General features: G+C 42.7%; 1 protein-coding gene across 3 annotated transcripts in view; it reads left to right on the top strand.

Annotated features, from left to right (window-relative positions):
- ZFYVE28 (zinc finger FYVE-type containing 28) overlaps positions 1 to 17,834 on the top strand; it is a 284,921-nt gene extending 267,087 nt beyond the window's left edge. For all 3 annotated transcript variants that reach the window (XM_065597116.1, XM_065597117.1, XM_008169685.4), the window contains 2 exons: positions 13,581 to 13,684; positions 15,501 to 17,834. In XM_065597116.1, the coding sequence (XP_065453188.1) occupies positions 13,581 to 13,684; positions 15,501 to 15,632 (236 nt within the window). In that variant the 3' untranslated portion in view covers positions 15,633 to 17,834. The remainder of the gene's footprint in view (positions 1 to 13,580; positions 13,685 to 15,500) is intronic.
- The last annotated feature ends 417 nt before the right edge of the window (positions 17,835 to 18,251 follow it).

The following is an 18,251-nucleotide window of genomic DNA, read 5'->3' on the forward strand; positions in this document are numbered from 1 at the left end:
AGTTCCCCATTTTGAAATTAAATGCCACAGTGTTGGGCTGTTGAGATGTTCTTCCCACCACAGGAATGTTAAATGTTGTTATATTATGGTCACTATTTCCAAGCAGTCCTGTTATAGTTACCTCTTGGACCAGCTCCTGCGCTCCACTCAGGACTAAATCTAGAGTTGCCTCTCCCCTTGTGGGTTCCTGTACCAGCTGCTCCAAGAAGCAGTCATTTAAAGTATCGAGAAATTTTGTCTCTGCATTTCATCCTGAGGTGACGTGTTCCCAGTCAATATGGGGATAATTGAAATCCCCCACTATTATTAGTTTTTAATTTTGATATCCTCTCTAATTTCCCTTAGCATTTCATCATCACTATCACTGTCCTGGTCAGGTGGTCTATAATAGATCCCTAATGTTATATTTTTATTAGAACATGGAATTACTATCCATAGAGATTCTATGGAACATATGGATTCACTTAAGATTTTTACTTCATTTGATTCTACATTTTCTTTCACATATAGTGCCACTCCCCCCCCTCCCCCCCGCACGACCTGTTCTGTCCTTCCGATATATTTTGTACCCCGGAATGATTGTGTCCCACTGATTGTCCTCAATCCACCAGGTTTCTGTGATACCTATTGTATCAATATCCTCTATCACGAGGCACTCTAGTTCACCCATCTTATTATTTAGACTTCTAGCATTTGTGTACAAGCACTTTAAAAACTTGTCACTGTTTATTTATCTGCCCTTTTCTGATGTGTCCAATTCTTTATGTGAATGTTTCTCATCTGATCTGGCCTTTACATTATCCTCTTCCATCCTCTGTTCCCTACTAGAACCTAGAGAATCTCTGTCAATAGACTCTCTTCTAAGAGAAGTCTCTGTCCGATCCACATGCTCTTCTGCAGCAGTCGGCTTTCCCCCATCTCCTAGGTTAAAAACTGCTCTACCTTTTTAATGTTAAGTGCCAGCAGTCTGGTTCCACTTCAGTTTAGGTGGAGCCCATCCTTCCAGCATAGGCTCCCCCATCCAAAAAGTTTCCCCAATCCTAATGAATTTAAACCGCTCCTCTCTACACCATCGTATCATCCACACATTGAGACTCTGAAGCTCTGCCTGCCTACCTGGCCCTGCGTGTGGAACTGGGAGCATTTCTGAGAATGCCACCCTAGAGGTCCTGGATTTCAGTCTCTTCTCTAGCAGCCTAAATTTGGCCTCCAGGACATCTCTCCTTCCCTTCTCTATATCATTGGTACCTACATGTACCACGACCACCAGCTCCTCCCCAGCACTACATATAAGTCTATCCAGATGCCTCAAGAGATCCGCAACCTGCGCACCAGGCAAGCAAGTCACCATACGGTTCTCCTGGTCATCACAAACCCAGCTATCTAGGTTTCTAATGATCGAATCTCCCATTACTAACACCTGCCTTTTCCTAGTGACTGGAGTTCCCTCCCCCGGAGAGGTAACCTCCGTGTGAGATGATACCCTAACACCATCTGGAAGGATGGTCCCAACTATGGGAAGGTTTCCCTCTGCTCCTATTGACTGCTCTGCTTCCCTGGGCCTTTAATCCTCCTCAATAGCGCTGGGGCTGTCTGACCGGAGGTGGGACAATTCTACAGTGTCCTGGAAAGCCTCATCAACATACTTCTCTGCCTCCCTTAGCTCCTCCAGTTCCGCCACCCTGGCCTCCAAAGCCCATACGCGGTCTCTGAGGGCCAGGAGCTCCTTGCACCTAATGCACACATACGCCACCCGCCCACAGGGCAGGTAATCATACATGCTGCACTCAGCGCAATAAACTGGATAGCCCCCACTCTGCTGGTGGGCTTCTGCCTGCATGGTCTCCTAGTTAATGAAAGGGTGTTGTTTAAATCAGGAAGTTTTGACTGTAGTTTAGTTTATAGTTTTAAAGAAAACAGCACGGGGCCCTTGCCCCCTTCCAAACTCCCCTGCGAAACTCCCTGTTAGCAGCCCCTGGTCACAAAGCTCCCTGGTCGCTTGCGCACTGCTTTATAAAGCCCTGGCCTGCTTGATAGTCCCGCCCACTGACTAAGGCTCAGCCAATTAACAGAGGCTTCCTTTGAAGCTCACAGCTTCCAACTGCCAGCCACAGCACATGGTCCTTCAACCAACCAAACAAACAGGCGGACAAACACAAGCTCAGCACACAGCGAGTAACCCCCAAACACAAACAAACACACACTACAGACAGTCTGATCTTTTAGGGCTAAATGCAAGTGCTGCATCCCACTGGGAGTCTGGCAACCTTTTATTCTCAGTGATATTCAACTGATAGGAAGTTCTCAGTTTTCAAAAGTGTCATCTAGTGATTTTTGGTCCCCAACTTCAGACGCCTTGAAAGGTCAACGCCCTTAGAAAACCAAGCTCTTTTAAGATCTCTCAAGCTGAACTAAAACTGAAGCTTCCACTTCTGAAAATGTAGGCCCCTATTTCTATGCTGTTAGAAGTGGGAGTTAATCACAAAATTCAGATCAGGATTCAAGCATCCAAGAAGTTCCTATCTCCAATTTTGGTTTTGGTATATAGATACAGGTATGAAACCAACCACATAGTTTGAGTCTGCATCTGAACTTCCTTAAAATTCAATGGTGGCTGAATCTGAATTTGATTGGTTCTGAGGTGTATATGCTTAGCTTTACATGGAACACCACATATAGAAGAACACATTTTTAAATATTCTATGCCAGTGGTTACCAAACTTCTTCCGCCACTTGTGCAGGGAAAAGCCCCTGGCGGGCCGGGCCGGTTTGTGTACCTGCCATGTCCGCAGGTTTGGCTGATCGCGGCTCCCAGTGGCCGCAGTTCGCTGCTCCAGTCTATCCTGTGATATGGATGATAGAAATATGCTAGAGACTAGAATGATATCACTAATCTCCTCATTTGTGCTTTAATCAGGATTTGAACAACTAGCATTTTAGGAGTCTGATTCAGCTTCCAGCGGAGTTAATGTAAAAATAACACTGATGTGTGATAGGGCCAGATCCTTTGCTAGTGTAAATCAGTGCAGCTCCATTGACTTCGTTGACTGCATCTGCCTCAGTCACTCTGTCTGAGTGGCTACAGTTTTTCCCAGTTCATCTAAAGCAATGGGACTATATCACGAAATAGGAAGTGAAGGGAAGTGTATCTTTTGCCACTGCTGGAAAAAGAGGAAATTAAATTGTATGGACAAGATGAGTGGGAAAGCCATAGAGTCTCATTTAACTAAATATGGGCTTGTTGGGGTCTAAAATTCATCCTTTCTAGTCAAGAGCAAAGAAAAAATGGTTTAAGCAAAGAAAAGAAACTTCATTTTTCTCACCATTTTAGATGGACTTGTCAGTGTCCCGGGTTCTACAGTGATGGGGGCCATATAAGTAGATGGCCATTGGTAAAGTAGAGCTCTAGGCAAGTGTAACCCACACATCTCCTGGGTGTCGTGTTCTGTCCCATCTAGTAGCACTGAGACCACTTAGAGAGAGACATTAATGAGTCTGCTCTACAGCTTTACCTATATGGCTTTTAGCTCATGCAGGAGAGGCTCATGCATTTAGTTCCAGAGGTCCCAGGTTTGATCCTGCCCACTGACGACCGGGGTCTGTCGGTGGTACAGAAGCCCATCAAGAGTTAGATAAAGAAAGGTAGTTCCCAAAGTCAAAGCTCAACACATTCTGATAATCAGTAATTTTGGGAGGGACTTGCTCCTAATTTGTTCACATACTGGACTTTCCCCAGTGTTATCTTTGGTAATGAGACTGCTTATGCCAAGACAGTCATTCTAGCCTTGCATTCTCTGGCTTCCAGAATGACGCACACAAAACAACCAGACTGAAAAAATAGGTCCTGCCAGCCTTAAACTGGGACATTTAAGTAGCACCACAGAAGTTCCCCACTGCCCAGATTGTGGGAAGAGCAGTGCCAGCATTAGTTCAGGGTGTAAAGATTGAAGGATTTTTTGACTGTTCGGGAGTGGAGGCATAGGGGCAAGTAACGGACTACTGGTAAAAAGTTTCAAGACTTTCAAATACTCTCTAGGCTTAGAAAGTCTTAGCTCAATCTGCATGTGGAGTTAAAACTGCCTGGCTTCTACACAAGAACTGTACACACAACCCCCCGCCCCAAGAAATTCAGGCCCACATCTCTACAGAAACAGGAGGTTATACAAGTCAGTGAGGTGCTCAAAGTTGTCATTGTTGACATGAATTATGCAGATTTTCTTCTCATATATGCCAGATGATATCGAATGGTTAAATGTTTCTGTTCTTCCACAAACATCCAACAGATGGCACCACAAACTGCAGTATAGTGTAGAGCAGGGGTAGGCAACCTATGGCACGTGTGCCAAAGGCGGCACGCAAGCTGATTTTCAGTGGCACTCACACTGCCTGGGTCCTGGCCTCCGGTCCGGGGGGCTCTGCATTTTAATTTAATTTTAAATGAAGCTTCTTAAACATTTTAAAAACCTTATTTACTTTACATACAACAATAGTTTAGTTATATATTATAGACTTATAGAAAGAGACCTTCTAAAAATGTTAAAATGTATTACTGGCACGCGAAACCTTAAATTAGAGTGAATAAATGAAGACTCGGCACACCACTTCTGAAAGGTTGCCAACCCCTGGTATAGAGTCTAGACTCTCACATGTCTGCCTCATCCCGTGAATTCATCCTGAAGGCCATTGTTGGGATTGCACCAGTCAATGATACTCTTGTGTGTGTAGCATTTCTATACTTCCAATCGCTTCTCTTTTTTTTTATTCATGTTTCCACATAAAGTGAACAAACTTACAGAAAATGAGCATACCTGTAACCCCTGGCACCGGCTCTCACCAAAGAGCACAAATACCTTTCACACTGAAAAAGTTCACCAGACTCTCTAACAGGGAAGAAATCTCCAAATATTTCTAATTAATTCCCATATATAATCACAGACAGTACTCCCTGGCAAATGGTGCCCAAAAATACAAGATTACTTTCAATCAGTAAAGATGAATAAATAGATCTAAAATTCCACCAGTGGCTCTAGTTCCAGATGATGATAATGAACCGCTCTCAATTTTATCAGATTTCTCATTCTGACTCTGTTTAAAATCCACCAGCTGGTATGGATCATAAAACAAATATGAATTTGTATTATGATCCACCTGACATTGATAAGGGTAGGTGACTTAGAAACCTAGTGACTTTGTGAAGGTGAAATGCAATAAACTCTGGATTATTTCATGTCCCACTACAAAAATCTTTGCAAACGCACAGCTAAGACTGAGATATATTTATCTTCTAGAAAAAAGTATCCTAGCACATTAGGAAAATGTTACACAGCATTAAGAAAACTTATACATGAGATTAAAGGTAGCAAAAATCTTAGTTTCAGTTTTAGAGGGAACCTTAACTCTGCATAGACAATCACTATGCTCACGAATGAACTTGCACAGAAAATGATAGAAGACAAAAACACCATATCATCCATGAGTGAACACTTTTCATAAAGCACTCAATCCATATTTGACCTCTCAGTTCTTGTCCTCAAACCTTGGCTTGGGTATTGGCTTGGGTATTGCACATCACCTTGGCTTGGGTATTGGCTTGGGTATTGTTAGTACTGTGATGTCTAACCTTAGGCAACTTACCAAGTTTTGTCTGTACTACAGTTTCTGCTGGTGCTACCACCGCTGGAGCCTTACCCATTGGGAATTATGGATCTGAACAATTCTCATGTAGACAAGGTCCTGGATATATGGGCAGACAAAGAGAAAGTTAGATTTATCTCTGTCGTAAAAATAAGCATGAGATTTCAAACCAAAAGACATTCTGGAGGAAAGATGGATGTGTCATGCAGCTATTTGTGCTGTTTAAAGATAGATTTGTCATAGCCCTTCAGATACAACTTCTATTCCAGACATAACATGGTTGCTGTGAATTTCCAGGGTAATCATGTGAAAGCATCTGTTTGTACCATGTAACCGTACAGTAATTTTTCCCTTCTGATCCCACTCCCGTTCCTATAACACCACCTTGCTCACCATCGCCTAGTCATAACTCCAGGCTTAGTGTAGGTGTCATGAATGCCAGCATAAATAGCTGTTTGTGCCATGTGTTTGCATCTGTTTGTGACACATAACATAATTTCTCCTCTCTCCCCCTATTTTCCCTAGTCATAACTCCATGCTGCTCTCTAACATGCAGAGTTAACCATATCCAGTATCCCTCAGCCCAGGCCTTAAACCCTAATTCCCATAGCCATGGGAAACTGCACACTAGAGTATTTGCGGAATATAGTATCTAATAATTGTTAAACCAGAATTCATTGTCCGCCTGATGTGAACAACCAATGTTCCTGTTGTCCTCTAAATGACTATAGCTGCTCTGGTCTTTACAACGATGAACAACAACATTGTGTAAATGAAATCAGTTCAATTGTTGCAAAACTCTTCCTTAGTCAGCAGCTCTTCCTGAGTCATGAGACAGTGCTCCACACATTACCTGTTAAGACTCCCAGTTTCCCTGGGAGAATCCTGATTTCAGGTACCTCCTCCTGGCTTCCAGAGTGGCTGCTTGAATCTCTGGTTTTCCAGGTAGTAAGCTGAACTACCCAGCATAAAGGGCCTGAAATCTTCCCTCTGGCAAGATCAAGAACTTCCTCCACAAAGCTGCTGCTCAACAGTACAGAGAGCCCAACAGCAGGCGGAGCAGCACACTGCCAGCCACAGCAGGAGGAAGAGAGGAAACCCTCTGCAGCAGGCTGGGAAGGGAGCTACATTCTAGATCCCAGCACCAAGATACTCCTTGGAGGGTTGGGGGGAAGAGAGGACGCCAGAACTTAGGGGGAAAGTTTCTACTGCTTCTGGGGAGCCAGAGAAAAGGAGGGGACAAGACAGAGGAAACTTGAGGGGGGGAAAGAGGGAAGCCAGACAAAGGGAGAGAGGTAGTGAACTCAGCTTGAAAACCACTCCACTACAGGAAGTTGCTCAGATACTACAGTGATGAGTGCTGCATAAAAGCCTACATAGAGTAGAATGGTGTATTTCATTATTTGTATAAAGCCGCCAAATTTCCAGACTCACAGCTTTTAATAGGTCTGGTTTCATGTTATGCAACAATAACTTGGTCTGACTTAAGTCCAGGGAACCTGCAAGGAGAATCACATCTTATCCAGTTGGAGTCTTCATCTTTTGTATCCCTATTTTATAGGTCTGATCTGTATTGTCTGCATGTTATTTAGATTGTAGGTTCTTTGGGGCTTTTTCTGTTTGTACAGAAACTTAGTCCTGCAGTTGCTATGAAGCTCTGCTGCCGTGTGGCACCACAATAACACAACTTTCCCACGGTTTCTAAATACCAACATATTGATTGAGTTTTTTGCTCTGCAAAAAGATTAGAACTTTACTGTGCCCCAGAAATGCATTGAGAGAAAGTTCCTTAGACAGATAGAAATCAGAATTTCAATATCAATGTGATTCCAGATTTTGAAGCACGGGGCAAGAGAAAGATGGTTTCAATCCAAACATGTGCTACCAAAATAATAGTCTGTACTGACTGAACTCTTTGAGGGTATGTCTACAATGCAAGTGAGGTGTAATTGTAGTATGGGTAGGCAAACCTGTGCTAGCTTTAATCTAGTTAACACGGGTAACAATAGAAGTGTAGACGTGGTGACATAGTCTTCAGAACAGGCTAGTAACCAGACTACAAGATCTCCAGAGACTCCCGGATACATATGCGGATTGCTAGCCCATGCTGAAGCCCATGCCATCATGTCTACATTACTGTTGTTATCTACGCTAGCAAGATTAAGGCTAGCATGGGTATGCCTACTCATGCTACAATCACACCCTCACTTACTGTGTAAACATATCCTTACTGAGAAAGGGAAGGAATATCTGGGTCTAATTGCCTTGGATGACTTTTCAGGCACCAAAGACTGGAGGGATTATATAAAAACTGCGCAAGAGAACTTCTCTTAGAGAAGTTGTGTTATGGACCAAAGGGCCGATTTTAAGGTAGGAGTTGAAGGGAGGGGAAAAGGTGATGGTACTTTCCAAACTTGGCAAGCATTACTGATGTCCCCTGAGTTCTCTAGTTGTCATGCTTACAGCACAAGTATTTACCATGTTCAGTAATTCTGCTTCCACAAGGAGAGTGAGAGCAAGATGATCTGGCTTTTGTGCACTTGTGAAGGTAATGCACTGTGACGTTTGCAGTGGCATACGTTTCATATGCCACAGTAGAAACAGAACTTTTAAAGTTAGTTTGGGATAGGGTGACCAGACAGCAAATGTGAAAAATCGGGACGGGGGTGGGAGGTATAGGAACCTATATAAGAAAAAGACCCAAAAATCGGGACTGTCCCTATAAAATCAGGACATCTGTCACCCTAGTTTCAGGGCCGGTGCTTCCACTCGGCGACCCTAGGCGGTCGCCTAGGGCGGCAGGATTTGGGGGGTGGCATTTTGCCGCCCTCAGCGGAAATTCGGCGGCGGGGGGTCCTTCCACTCCGGATCTTCGCCGGAAATTCGGCGGCGGGTCCTTCACTCGTTCCGGCACCCGCCGCCGAAGTGCCCCAAAGACGCAGAGCAGAAGGACCCCCCGCCGCCGAATGCTCAGAAGAGGAACGCTGCTGCCTAGGGTGGCAAAAACCCTGGTGCCGCTCCTGCCTAGTTTGGGAGAAGATAACGAGGGTTATATATGGGTTGCTCGCTCTCTCGCTCTCTCTCTCTCTTCTCAGTTGTGCTTGGTGAAATCTGACACACACAGGCCCAGCAGAGAGTTTCAGTAGGAGCTCTGTATTAATGGTTGTCTCTGAATATCCAGACCAGTACACAAAGTTCAATGTGGACCACCTTCTCTGGACAGATCAGCCACAGTGTGTGTCTTGCCATGTGCTTAGTACTTAGTGCTAAAGAGATACCCTGGTCATTGTACTGGGGTGAAATCCACTAGAGCTAGCCTTGTTGGAGCCCTAACAATCTCCCAATTTTCCTCACTTGAAAGCCCCTCTCTCCCTGTTTCCTGCATCACAGCCCACTCTTCCCAGCTGAGTGGACTCAGCCTTTCTGGAACAGGTCGGCGTTATTCCTTGGCCAAAGCAGTCATTGCTGTGTTACGAGGCATTTCTTCCCTCCAGGGACTAGATGTTTTGTTTCCGCAACATTCTCATAAGTGAGAGACCAGGACGGGAAACTGAACCCAGCCTCCTGTTTGTCAGAACACAGCATGAGCATAAGTCCCTTTGGCAAGCTAGAGGCAGGCTGCCCTTAAGTAAACTGGCATTTGTCCTCAGACTTTGAGTCTTCGTTATGTAGCTTTTCTATGCATACAGGGGCCAATCGGTTCACTTTCTCCAACAGCTCGGCCCGAAGCAGAACACAACATCCAAATCCCCAAAGGAAGGGGGAGTCTGGAGCCAGGTCCAAATGGAGTAGCTCAGGAACCTCTCTACTAGTGCTGTGTGCCAGGGAGATGTTATCCTTGTTTTAACACCATAAAAAGCTGCACAGCAGATTTGCTGCATATAGAAATGAATTGGACACCACATGCCTTTTTGTTCCAGTGCCTCCAGCTCCTGCGGCTTTATCACAAAACGTGTAGTATTTGATGTTTTTTCTTAAACATCTGGCTCCTGGATTCCTGTAAGGTTCCTATCTCTCATTCACAGTCTATTTTCCCTCATGCTGTGTTAACAAGTTTGATTCTTTTTTTAACTCTTTCTCCTCTATCTCTAAAATCACTTTTCTTATTCATTTTCAATATTTTTTTCTTCTGCTTTTTTCTTAACACTTTATTTAATGTTCTCTCCCTCTTATTTTAGCCTCCTCCTCCCCCCCCCATGCTTATTATTTCTTCCCCCTACCCCCTTGATGTCACTGCTGTGGCTTCTCTGCCTGTTATCTATTATCCTGCAGATTTTTGTTGGCTCCTGTGCACAATAGAGCAGTGGGCCCAGTTGGCCCTGAGAGCAAGGTTCTCTCTCTATTCTGTTTGCAGATCTCTAAAGCACTGGTAGACAGTGCCTTGGGGATTAAGGATATTGTACGTTTCCATTTCCTGCTGCATGCAGAGCTAGTGGAGCAGTGCAGCTCATGAGAAGGTGCATAAAATAAAAGCCTGTTGGTGCTGGTGCATCGTTCACCCTGCTTCCAGCAGTGTCTTCAGAGTAATGCTTGGAATTTAATTTACAAAGCTTGCTGTACTTCCCATCATATTATATTTTTATCCTCTCATGAGACCTCTCTTAAACAATCTTTCAAAAATCTCTTCTAGAGAGCTCAATGTTTAGTACATACAATAACTCCCAAAAGCCAGCTCCCAAGGCTGTGTGAGACAGGGGCTGAAGATCCTTGGAGAAGGATCCTGTTGTAAATTGTATTGTCCTTGGTGCCTGCCTGGTTTAAAATATGGCTAAATCGTTAAAGGCTCAATGCAAAGTGTTGAGCACTTTGTCTGCAATCCAGCAAAGCACTTAAGCACATGCTTCCCTTTAAGAAAGCGCCTACTGGTCTCAAAGTTACGCCTATGCTTTTGCCCCTCATAGGAAGATTTTTCAGCCACAAATTCATCTACAGGAATGAACACAGGATTGGAAACCATGAGTCTCAAATTTTAATCTGGTCCCACCACTGTGGTTCTGAGCAAATAATTTATCTCTTGTTCATTTTTAATATCTGCAAACTGACTGATTTACAAACCTTACAGGGAAAATGTGGCTGAGGATTAATTAGTTATGTTTGCACAGCATTTGAAATGTTCTATATGCGCTCAGCGTTATTTCAGGGATATGCTGCAGTGCACCTGATATTGGATTGATGCATGTGGGGTGGGAAGTAAAAGTCAGAATCAATAGGGCAGAGTGCTAAACTCACGGCTGCACTTGAGCTGTTTTAGCATTTGCTGGGTTACTGGTTAGGAAAAGGGGTACCCTTTAGGCTAGCTCACAATATACTGTACTGTGATAAGAAGAATGATGAGTAAGCCAACGATAAGATTCATAAAGTCACTTTGGGGGAAGAATTACTATATTTAATTTTGAAAAGTAATATATAGAGTGATAATATATGTACACTCCTATATCTTGAGTACCAGTGAGGCATATAATTTTCCAAGTAATATTGTCATTATACATGTCAAGGAGGACACAAAAGTAAATACCACCTAATTTGCAGTGAAGTTAATCTGGCAGTAAAATTCTTGTGTAGCCATAAACTCTGGGTTATAGGATATTGGTATGCTTATGAAATCAGGGCATATTTATTCCAGTACTTCTTTATTGGAGGTATTTATTCCATTTATTCTCTTTTAGGAACTTGCTTTTTGGCAATTTAGTAACTTTTTTTCTTTCCCAAGTTTTTTAGGCCTACTACTTAAATGAACCTTCACACTTGCATTTTGTGTTTAAATATTCCCCCTAAAAGCATGGCCTTCATCCAATCAATCCTCCACATTTTGAATAATTAAAAATGAAACATTCCTTTCTCTACTAGTTTAGTTCCCAAAATATACCTAGTTGTGCATTTCAAAGTATGGGAACTCAGAAAAGTAGAAAGCCTTTTGAATTTTGAAGCTGTGCTCAGTTTTTTCTTATTTTGTTAACCTGCTTTTTAAAATATTTTATTTGTTGAATTGTGCATACGGTTTATTTTAACAATCATTGCTTTAATTTTGTAAATTTTACATGAAATTAAAATAATATTTCACAGAAGATTATGTTGGGATTTGACCTTTTCATTCATTTAATTAAGTCTCCCGCCATTGTTCTTCCTTGCTGACCCTACCTGCAACTCACTTGCCATTTGACCTGTGTATTAAATGTATCATATGTTTATCTCTGTTTGATACTGTGTTCCTTGAGGAAGGGACCTTGTCTCTTTTCTGCTGATAAAGCAGCAGACATATGCCCTGCACACTCTAATAACCGAGAGAATCTAGACTCTGGGAATTTGTGTAAATATTTCCAGGAGTTTACCTTTCATTATGTCCAGAGAGTCAATCCTGGGCAGCACTTAACTTGCCCTTGATTAGATTTTTATTAACTTAATTAAGCAATGGGCTACATCACTTTGACCCCCATAATTTCAGGCTCTCCAGGGTTATGTCAGCTTGTCACTAGCAGAAGCAGCTGAGCAGAAGTGAGCCTAATATGTTCTGCTTTTCAAGGGGCAGCTCACGTCACTGCGTTGCTTTTGTGGAAGATTACGGAAGTCACTGAAAGAAAAACAAGGGCCATCTTGTTAAGGAATACTTTAAAATTCTTTCTCTGTTAACATTGGTTGTACCCTTAATGGTGCTCACTGTTTGAGTTGAGGTGTTTGGGTTAGGGATCAAAGCTGTTACCTTTAGCATAGGTGGTGAGTATAATAGGCCGGCCACTAGGGGAAGCTAAGCCTCCCCTGGCGCAGCCGCCGCTGCCAGATACTGGATTGTGGGTTTTGGTGGGTTGCACGGTGGGGAAGTTTTTGCTTATTAATATGAGCCATGCAGGTTCCGGGGTGGCTGAGGAGGTGGTGTTTGCTACTCAGCTTCCCAGGTTCATCAGTAATCTCCCTGGACTCCAGAGAGATTACTGATGAACCAGGGAAGCTGAGTAGCAAATACTGCCCACTCAACCACCCCGGAACCTGCATGGCTCATATATAAATCTCAGGTTATTCAGGAAGAGCTACTTTTGCTTTCCCCGGGTGGCTTGGGGTCTCGGGAGGGGAGGTGTGGTGTGACTGGGGGATCGCCCAGGACTCCTCCCACAGTGTGGGGGCAGAGAGGGGGCTTGGGGTTCCTGCTGGCCCAGGGTTCCTCTGGGGAGGGGGAAGGGGCTCAGAGCTCCACTCATGGTGGGGGGGAGGGAAGCGGGGCTGTGGGCAGAAGGGTGGGGCTGGGGGGTTAGCTTCCACAGAGGGGAGTCCACCTGCCTCCCAAGATCTTTAGAAAGGTAAAGGCTCTATTTAAACTCAATGTTTTGATTGACTGGAGCTTCTGATCCTGTGGTCTTTGTGCAGGCAAGCTTCCACTAAGAGCAATGAGTGTGTTTCTGAGAGCTTAAGCAAGGAAAGAAGGATCAGGCCCTTAGTTGATTATCTGGAGAGATATGGGGTGTGAGGGTGTGGGGGGGTTAACCAAATTGAGGAAAAAGTGGGTTGCCTTGTCTGTAATGAAGCCTGACGGGCGAGTGAATACAACGCTGTACTCTAGGCTTCTTCTGTTACATTGCCAAAAAAATACTTATGGTTCCATCCCTGTATTTAACATTCCTGCCTTTTACGCTTTCCCTATCATTGTCAGTTTCACAGGATACTCTTTATTTCCTGTGTTAAAGGGCTGTGCAGTGGTTCCATATTCTGTTAAATGACTACCCTGCTCTACCCCAGAGGTGGCTGTATTTTAGTGGAGGGAGAAGTGATCCCTCTATTAGCCTTTTCTCAGCCTAAATGGATGTTTGCAAAGCACTTTGAGATACTAGTCAGAAAGCTGCTATTGTTATATACATTTAATATATCTTATTCCTCCTGTTCCCTGAAGGCCCCCAAGTAGCACTTGGTTATTTTTGTTCTAGTATGATATATGCTCCGTGTTGTTGTGTTTTCGATAGATCCTCCTGATTGGGTACCAGATGAAGTCTGCAGCTACTGCACTGCGTGCAAAGCTCCTTTCACAGTAATTCGCAGGAAACACCATTGTAGGAGCTGTGGGAAGGTAATGACTCAGTAAAAACAACTGATATGCTGTCTGCTGAAAAGAAGAGCAAATTCATGCAAACCACAGGAATTCACACTGCAGAGGCAACCATGCACTCTGCATCATAAAAAACTTGAGCTCAAGATTTTTTTAACGGACTTGTGATTTTGGTTGCCTACATTTGTGGGTGCCCAATTTGACACATTAAAAGGGCATGATTTTCCGAAAGTCAGGAGCACTCATCCTCTCCAAATCAGGCCCTTTTAAGGTGTCTCAGGTTGGGCACTCAGACTCAATACTAGCTTTTTAAAATCCTGCCTTGAAGCTTTAACAATTTCCAGCAGCCTGCAGTGTGGGAATGGCAAATGTTCCAGCTTTGAGCACTCTGTGTCACTGTGTCCTTGCTTTTGCTGTGTTTACGTGGCATACACATTGTGTACAAAGTGTATGAGCTGCTCAGCAAGTGTGAGTGGAGAGTGTGTGGGGGAAGGTTAAGCTCTAGTCACACTGCGGTCCTGTGAACTGAACAGTAATGAGTCTCCAGTCCTTTCTGCACTTTCCCTCTTACTTGTAAGTGCACAGGATAAAAAAGAGATGCGATATAGAATGGGTGTTTCCAAGGAGACATGCGATTAGTCCTTTCTTACAATGTTACACTTCAGTTGCAATTTTAATAATGCTTCAAGTGTCCAATCCACCCGAGTCTCACTTATGCAAGGAGTCTCATTAACTTTGATAGCACTGTTCATGTGAGTAAGGAATACACACATAAGAGATGCTATGCAGGGTCAAGATGCAGTTTATTGTAGTCACGGCCTGATGAGGGCTTTTAGCTAAAATTCACTTGAAGGTGTTTGCCATAGAGTTGCCATCTCAGACCGCTTCTTCATTGCATGGAGTGGCCCTGCAAGCTCCCCACCCTCAGTTTCCCCTTCTCAGGAGTCTTCAAGGATACATGTAGGTTAATAACACCCATGTCATTATCTATATTAATAAACTATCCATCTGAAATCCCAAAATGGACTTCAAAGATCCTGGCTCCAGCACCTTCTGTGATGCTTGGCTCTTGATCAGTCTCAATCGTCCTTCAGACTGGAAGACTCTTGGGTGTACCCCCGGCACCCTCCACTAGGGTTCAAAAGCAGGAATAACACAAACCGTGTCCACCCACCTGGGCTTCATAAAAGTCTCACATCCCTCCTGGGTCTTTTCTGGCTCCCTCCCCCATTACGGGATAGTGGCCTCAGGGGTGCACCCCTGGGCCTTCCTCTTGCTCCAAAGTCTGCTCCTCACACTACCCAGGCCTCTTGGCTTCTGTCCTGTCTCCCTCTTCCCGGAGAGCGCCTGCAGAGCTTTCTGTTCTCCACTGCTTTTCGCTCAGGAAATGAGAGGTCTGTGTCTGCTCTCTCTGTCCCCTTTCTCTCAGTTCAGGCCTGACTCACCCAGACTCCCTCACCCAGGAGGACCCAGGTACCTTCTCTTAAGCCCAACTGGGGGGTCAGCTGACTAGTCACAGGTGCACTGGCCTCTTCCCTCTTAAAGGGCCTATGACAGTGTTAAGTATCAGAGGGGTAGCCATGTTAGTCTGGATCTGTAAAAAGCAACAGAGAGTCCTGTGGCACCATTAAGACTAACAGATGTATTGGAGCATAAGCTTTCGTGGGTGAATACCTACTTCGTCAGACGCATGACAGTGTTGTTTCCCAGTTCCAACACCTCACAGAGGAGGGTCATGCACATAATTTTCTGTCCCTTCTTCTTTAAGAAAACTGCTTTAGTCATGTCAAATACAAAAAAAATGTAAAGTGGAATCAATCTCTCTTGTATTTTTCAGATCTTCTGCTCTCGCTGTTCCTCCCACTCTGCTCCATTACCTCGCTATGGTCAGATGAAGCCTGTCCGTGTTTGCACTCACTGTTACATGTTCCATGTCACTCCTTTCTACAGTGACAAAGCTGGTATCTGACATAATAAACTAGTGATGTACCTATTGGAGTCTTATATGGACTGATATTACATTTGATCTAAGCCAAGAATTAACTTGAAAGAAGGACCTTGTGTGGGCACGTAGGCTTTGACATCCATTACTATAAATTTTGTACAGGCAGTTTTTATTGCATTTTATTAAGCTGCAAAAGGGAAGCATGAAGCGTCTGTAGCTGTTAGGCTACAGTACAGTCTTCCATAAATTTCTAACGTTAATGTTACAATGCCATATGCAGAATAAAATGCACTGCGTGGAAAGAAATAGGGCTCAGAGAAATGAACAAACGCTGCTGCTTATTTTACAGATTAAGAACAGAGTAGGTGGTTGACTCTAACTTACTCTCACAGCAAATCATTTCCAAAGCTAGGACACTTCTGCATTCACTAGTGTTCTAGGATGCTTCTGAGTGTGAAGGTCAGCTCTTGTCTGCCGGTTGCTATTCAGCTTTTCCATGACTTGATATAAGCTACCTAAGCTAACATTAATTGAGGCAAAACATTTCAAACTTACATTCAGTATTCATGTAGGCAAAATTCTCTTTGAACCAAATAGGAAGAACTGAAGTTTCCAGAGCAGTACATTTCTGTTGCCTTTCATTTATTCATCACAGCAATAACTCAGTGTCTTCTAAAAATTAATTCTTACATATTTTAATTTAATTCTATATAATTTGTGGTGATTGAAGTTGTTTACATGCAGCCTTGTTCAAACCAATTGCTGGTAATAAAAACATAACATGTGAGAGACTTTGGTTTGCAATATCAGTAATAAAATACTAACTAAAAAACAGCTCCAGAGGAAATAGTCAACAAATTAATGAATTGCTGTTAAAAAAAACAACAACATATTTTTGGAAAAGTTAAGCACTATAAGTGTCACATGTTACAGAACTTATCCCAAGCTGTGTTTTTTAAATTTTTAAAATGATTTTCTAAAGGCAAACATTAAACAATACTGTATATTTTTATTCAAAAGGTCTGAAATATTGGCCTAGCATCTGAAGTTTCTTATCGTCCATACTTGGCTGAGTAATTTTATAAAATATTTCATACTCTTACTTTTAGATCACCCTGCTACCACCTCAGAAGACATTTACATTTATTTTAAACACCATGGCTAGATTTTGGTTCTCCTTGGATTGGAAAAAAAAATTCACATAGATTCATGCAATGATCTTGCACAAAGAGCTGTGTGAGTACTAGATTTTCAAAGGTGTTTGGACATGCTTTGAGTTAGCCACATGAAAAGAACAATGCAGCATGCTGTGGTTAGGGAGGAAATTATAGCAAGAGCTTTTTGCGGTATCCTGTTTGGTGACTTGCAGTATTACACAGTGTTTCAAGACGACGGAGAGAAGATAAAAAAGTTGTTTGCGCTATTTTGCTCAAGAAGGGTCCTCATTTAAAATGATAAAGCAAAAACTGGTCAGTGTTTGTTTGTGTGTGTGTGTACATTCCCTTTGCTTTGTGATTTTTTTTTATCCAATGCAAATGAGCCATATAAGGATATACAGCTTGTTGAAATTGCTGCCATATAAATCCGATAAAACAGCTTCACTAGTTTATGTGAAATGCACAAGCCTTATGAAGCTAGCTGTGAGTAAATTCAGCTGTGGTATGTTCTCCTCACTTTATTTATATATATGTTTCTTGCAAAGTCTCTTTCACATAATCCTCAAATTGGAGTGTCACCATTCACCAGAGTTTAGCTGGCTCAGGGTGGGTAGCTTAGATGTGAGGTGGGTCATATGGTACAAGCAGTGATACTTATTCAGGCTTAAATCTCAGGCTTCACATTGCAATGATTATTGCAGTTTTATTTTTCGAGAAACAACAAATCTAATGCTTCTTTTATAGGATGAAAAAAATAAAATGCAACAAACTTCAATTGTGAAATAAATATGCACAAAAGTTGCTTCTGTGAAAAAAATCTCATTTAATGGACTGAATATTATTTATTCAAGCTTGTTTTTATTTTGTAAATGCTGTAATTCAGAATCATTTCCATAAATATGATATTTAAGGATCTCAGACACTATAGTTTCTTATGTAAATACAAACTCCTATTTCTCTTACTGAAAAGCACAATGACTATATCAATACTAAAATGCATTTGCCTCAAGGAAGACTTTCGTCTTGTAATCTCTTCAGATAATTAAAATGTCAAGACTTTCTACTTCCATGTGCTGGGTTGCTGTTTCATTTATTGGTCGGTTTGCACACAATGACAGTTGACATCCTGTCAAAGAAATCAGTCTCAATCCATTCACACTGTACCCAGTTTATAGGTTTCACAGGAGAAACAAAAGGTTTACACTTTTAGGGAGAAATTTTCCTCTGTGCAGAGGGAAAGCGAAAGGCCTATTTAACATTCAGGGCTTAAATGAGGCATAGGCCCTTGAGCTGGTGTTCTACAGAGGGGTGAATTTCATCCTTTGAGAATGTGTTGTACGTTATTTTCTTATATGCAATGACTGCTTCGCAAATTGGATATACTGGGTCAGCCTGTGTCAGATTAAAGAAGAATCCATTCTGTGAATGACTAAAATCTTCAGTAAGAATAATCTTCCTTGGATTTACCTGAAGTGTTCTTTATACA

Source organism: Chrysemys picta, chromosome 5 (genome assembly GCF_011386835.1).
Source record: "Chrysemys picta bellii isolate R12L10 chromosome 5, ASM1138683v2, whole genome shotgun sequence".
NCBI lineage: Eukaryota > Metazoa > Chordata > Testudines > Emydidae > Chrysemys > Chrysemys picta.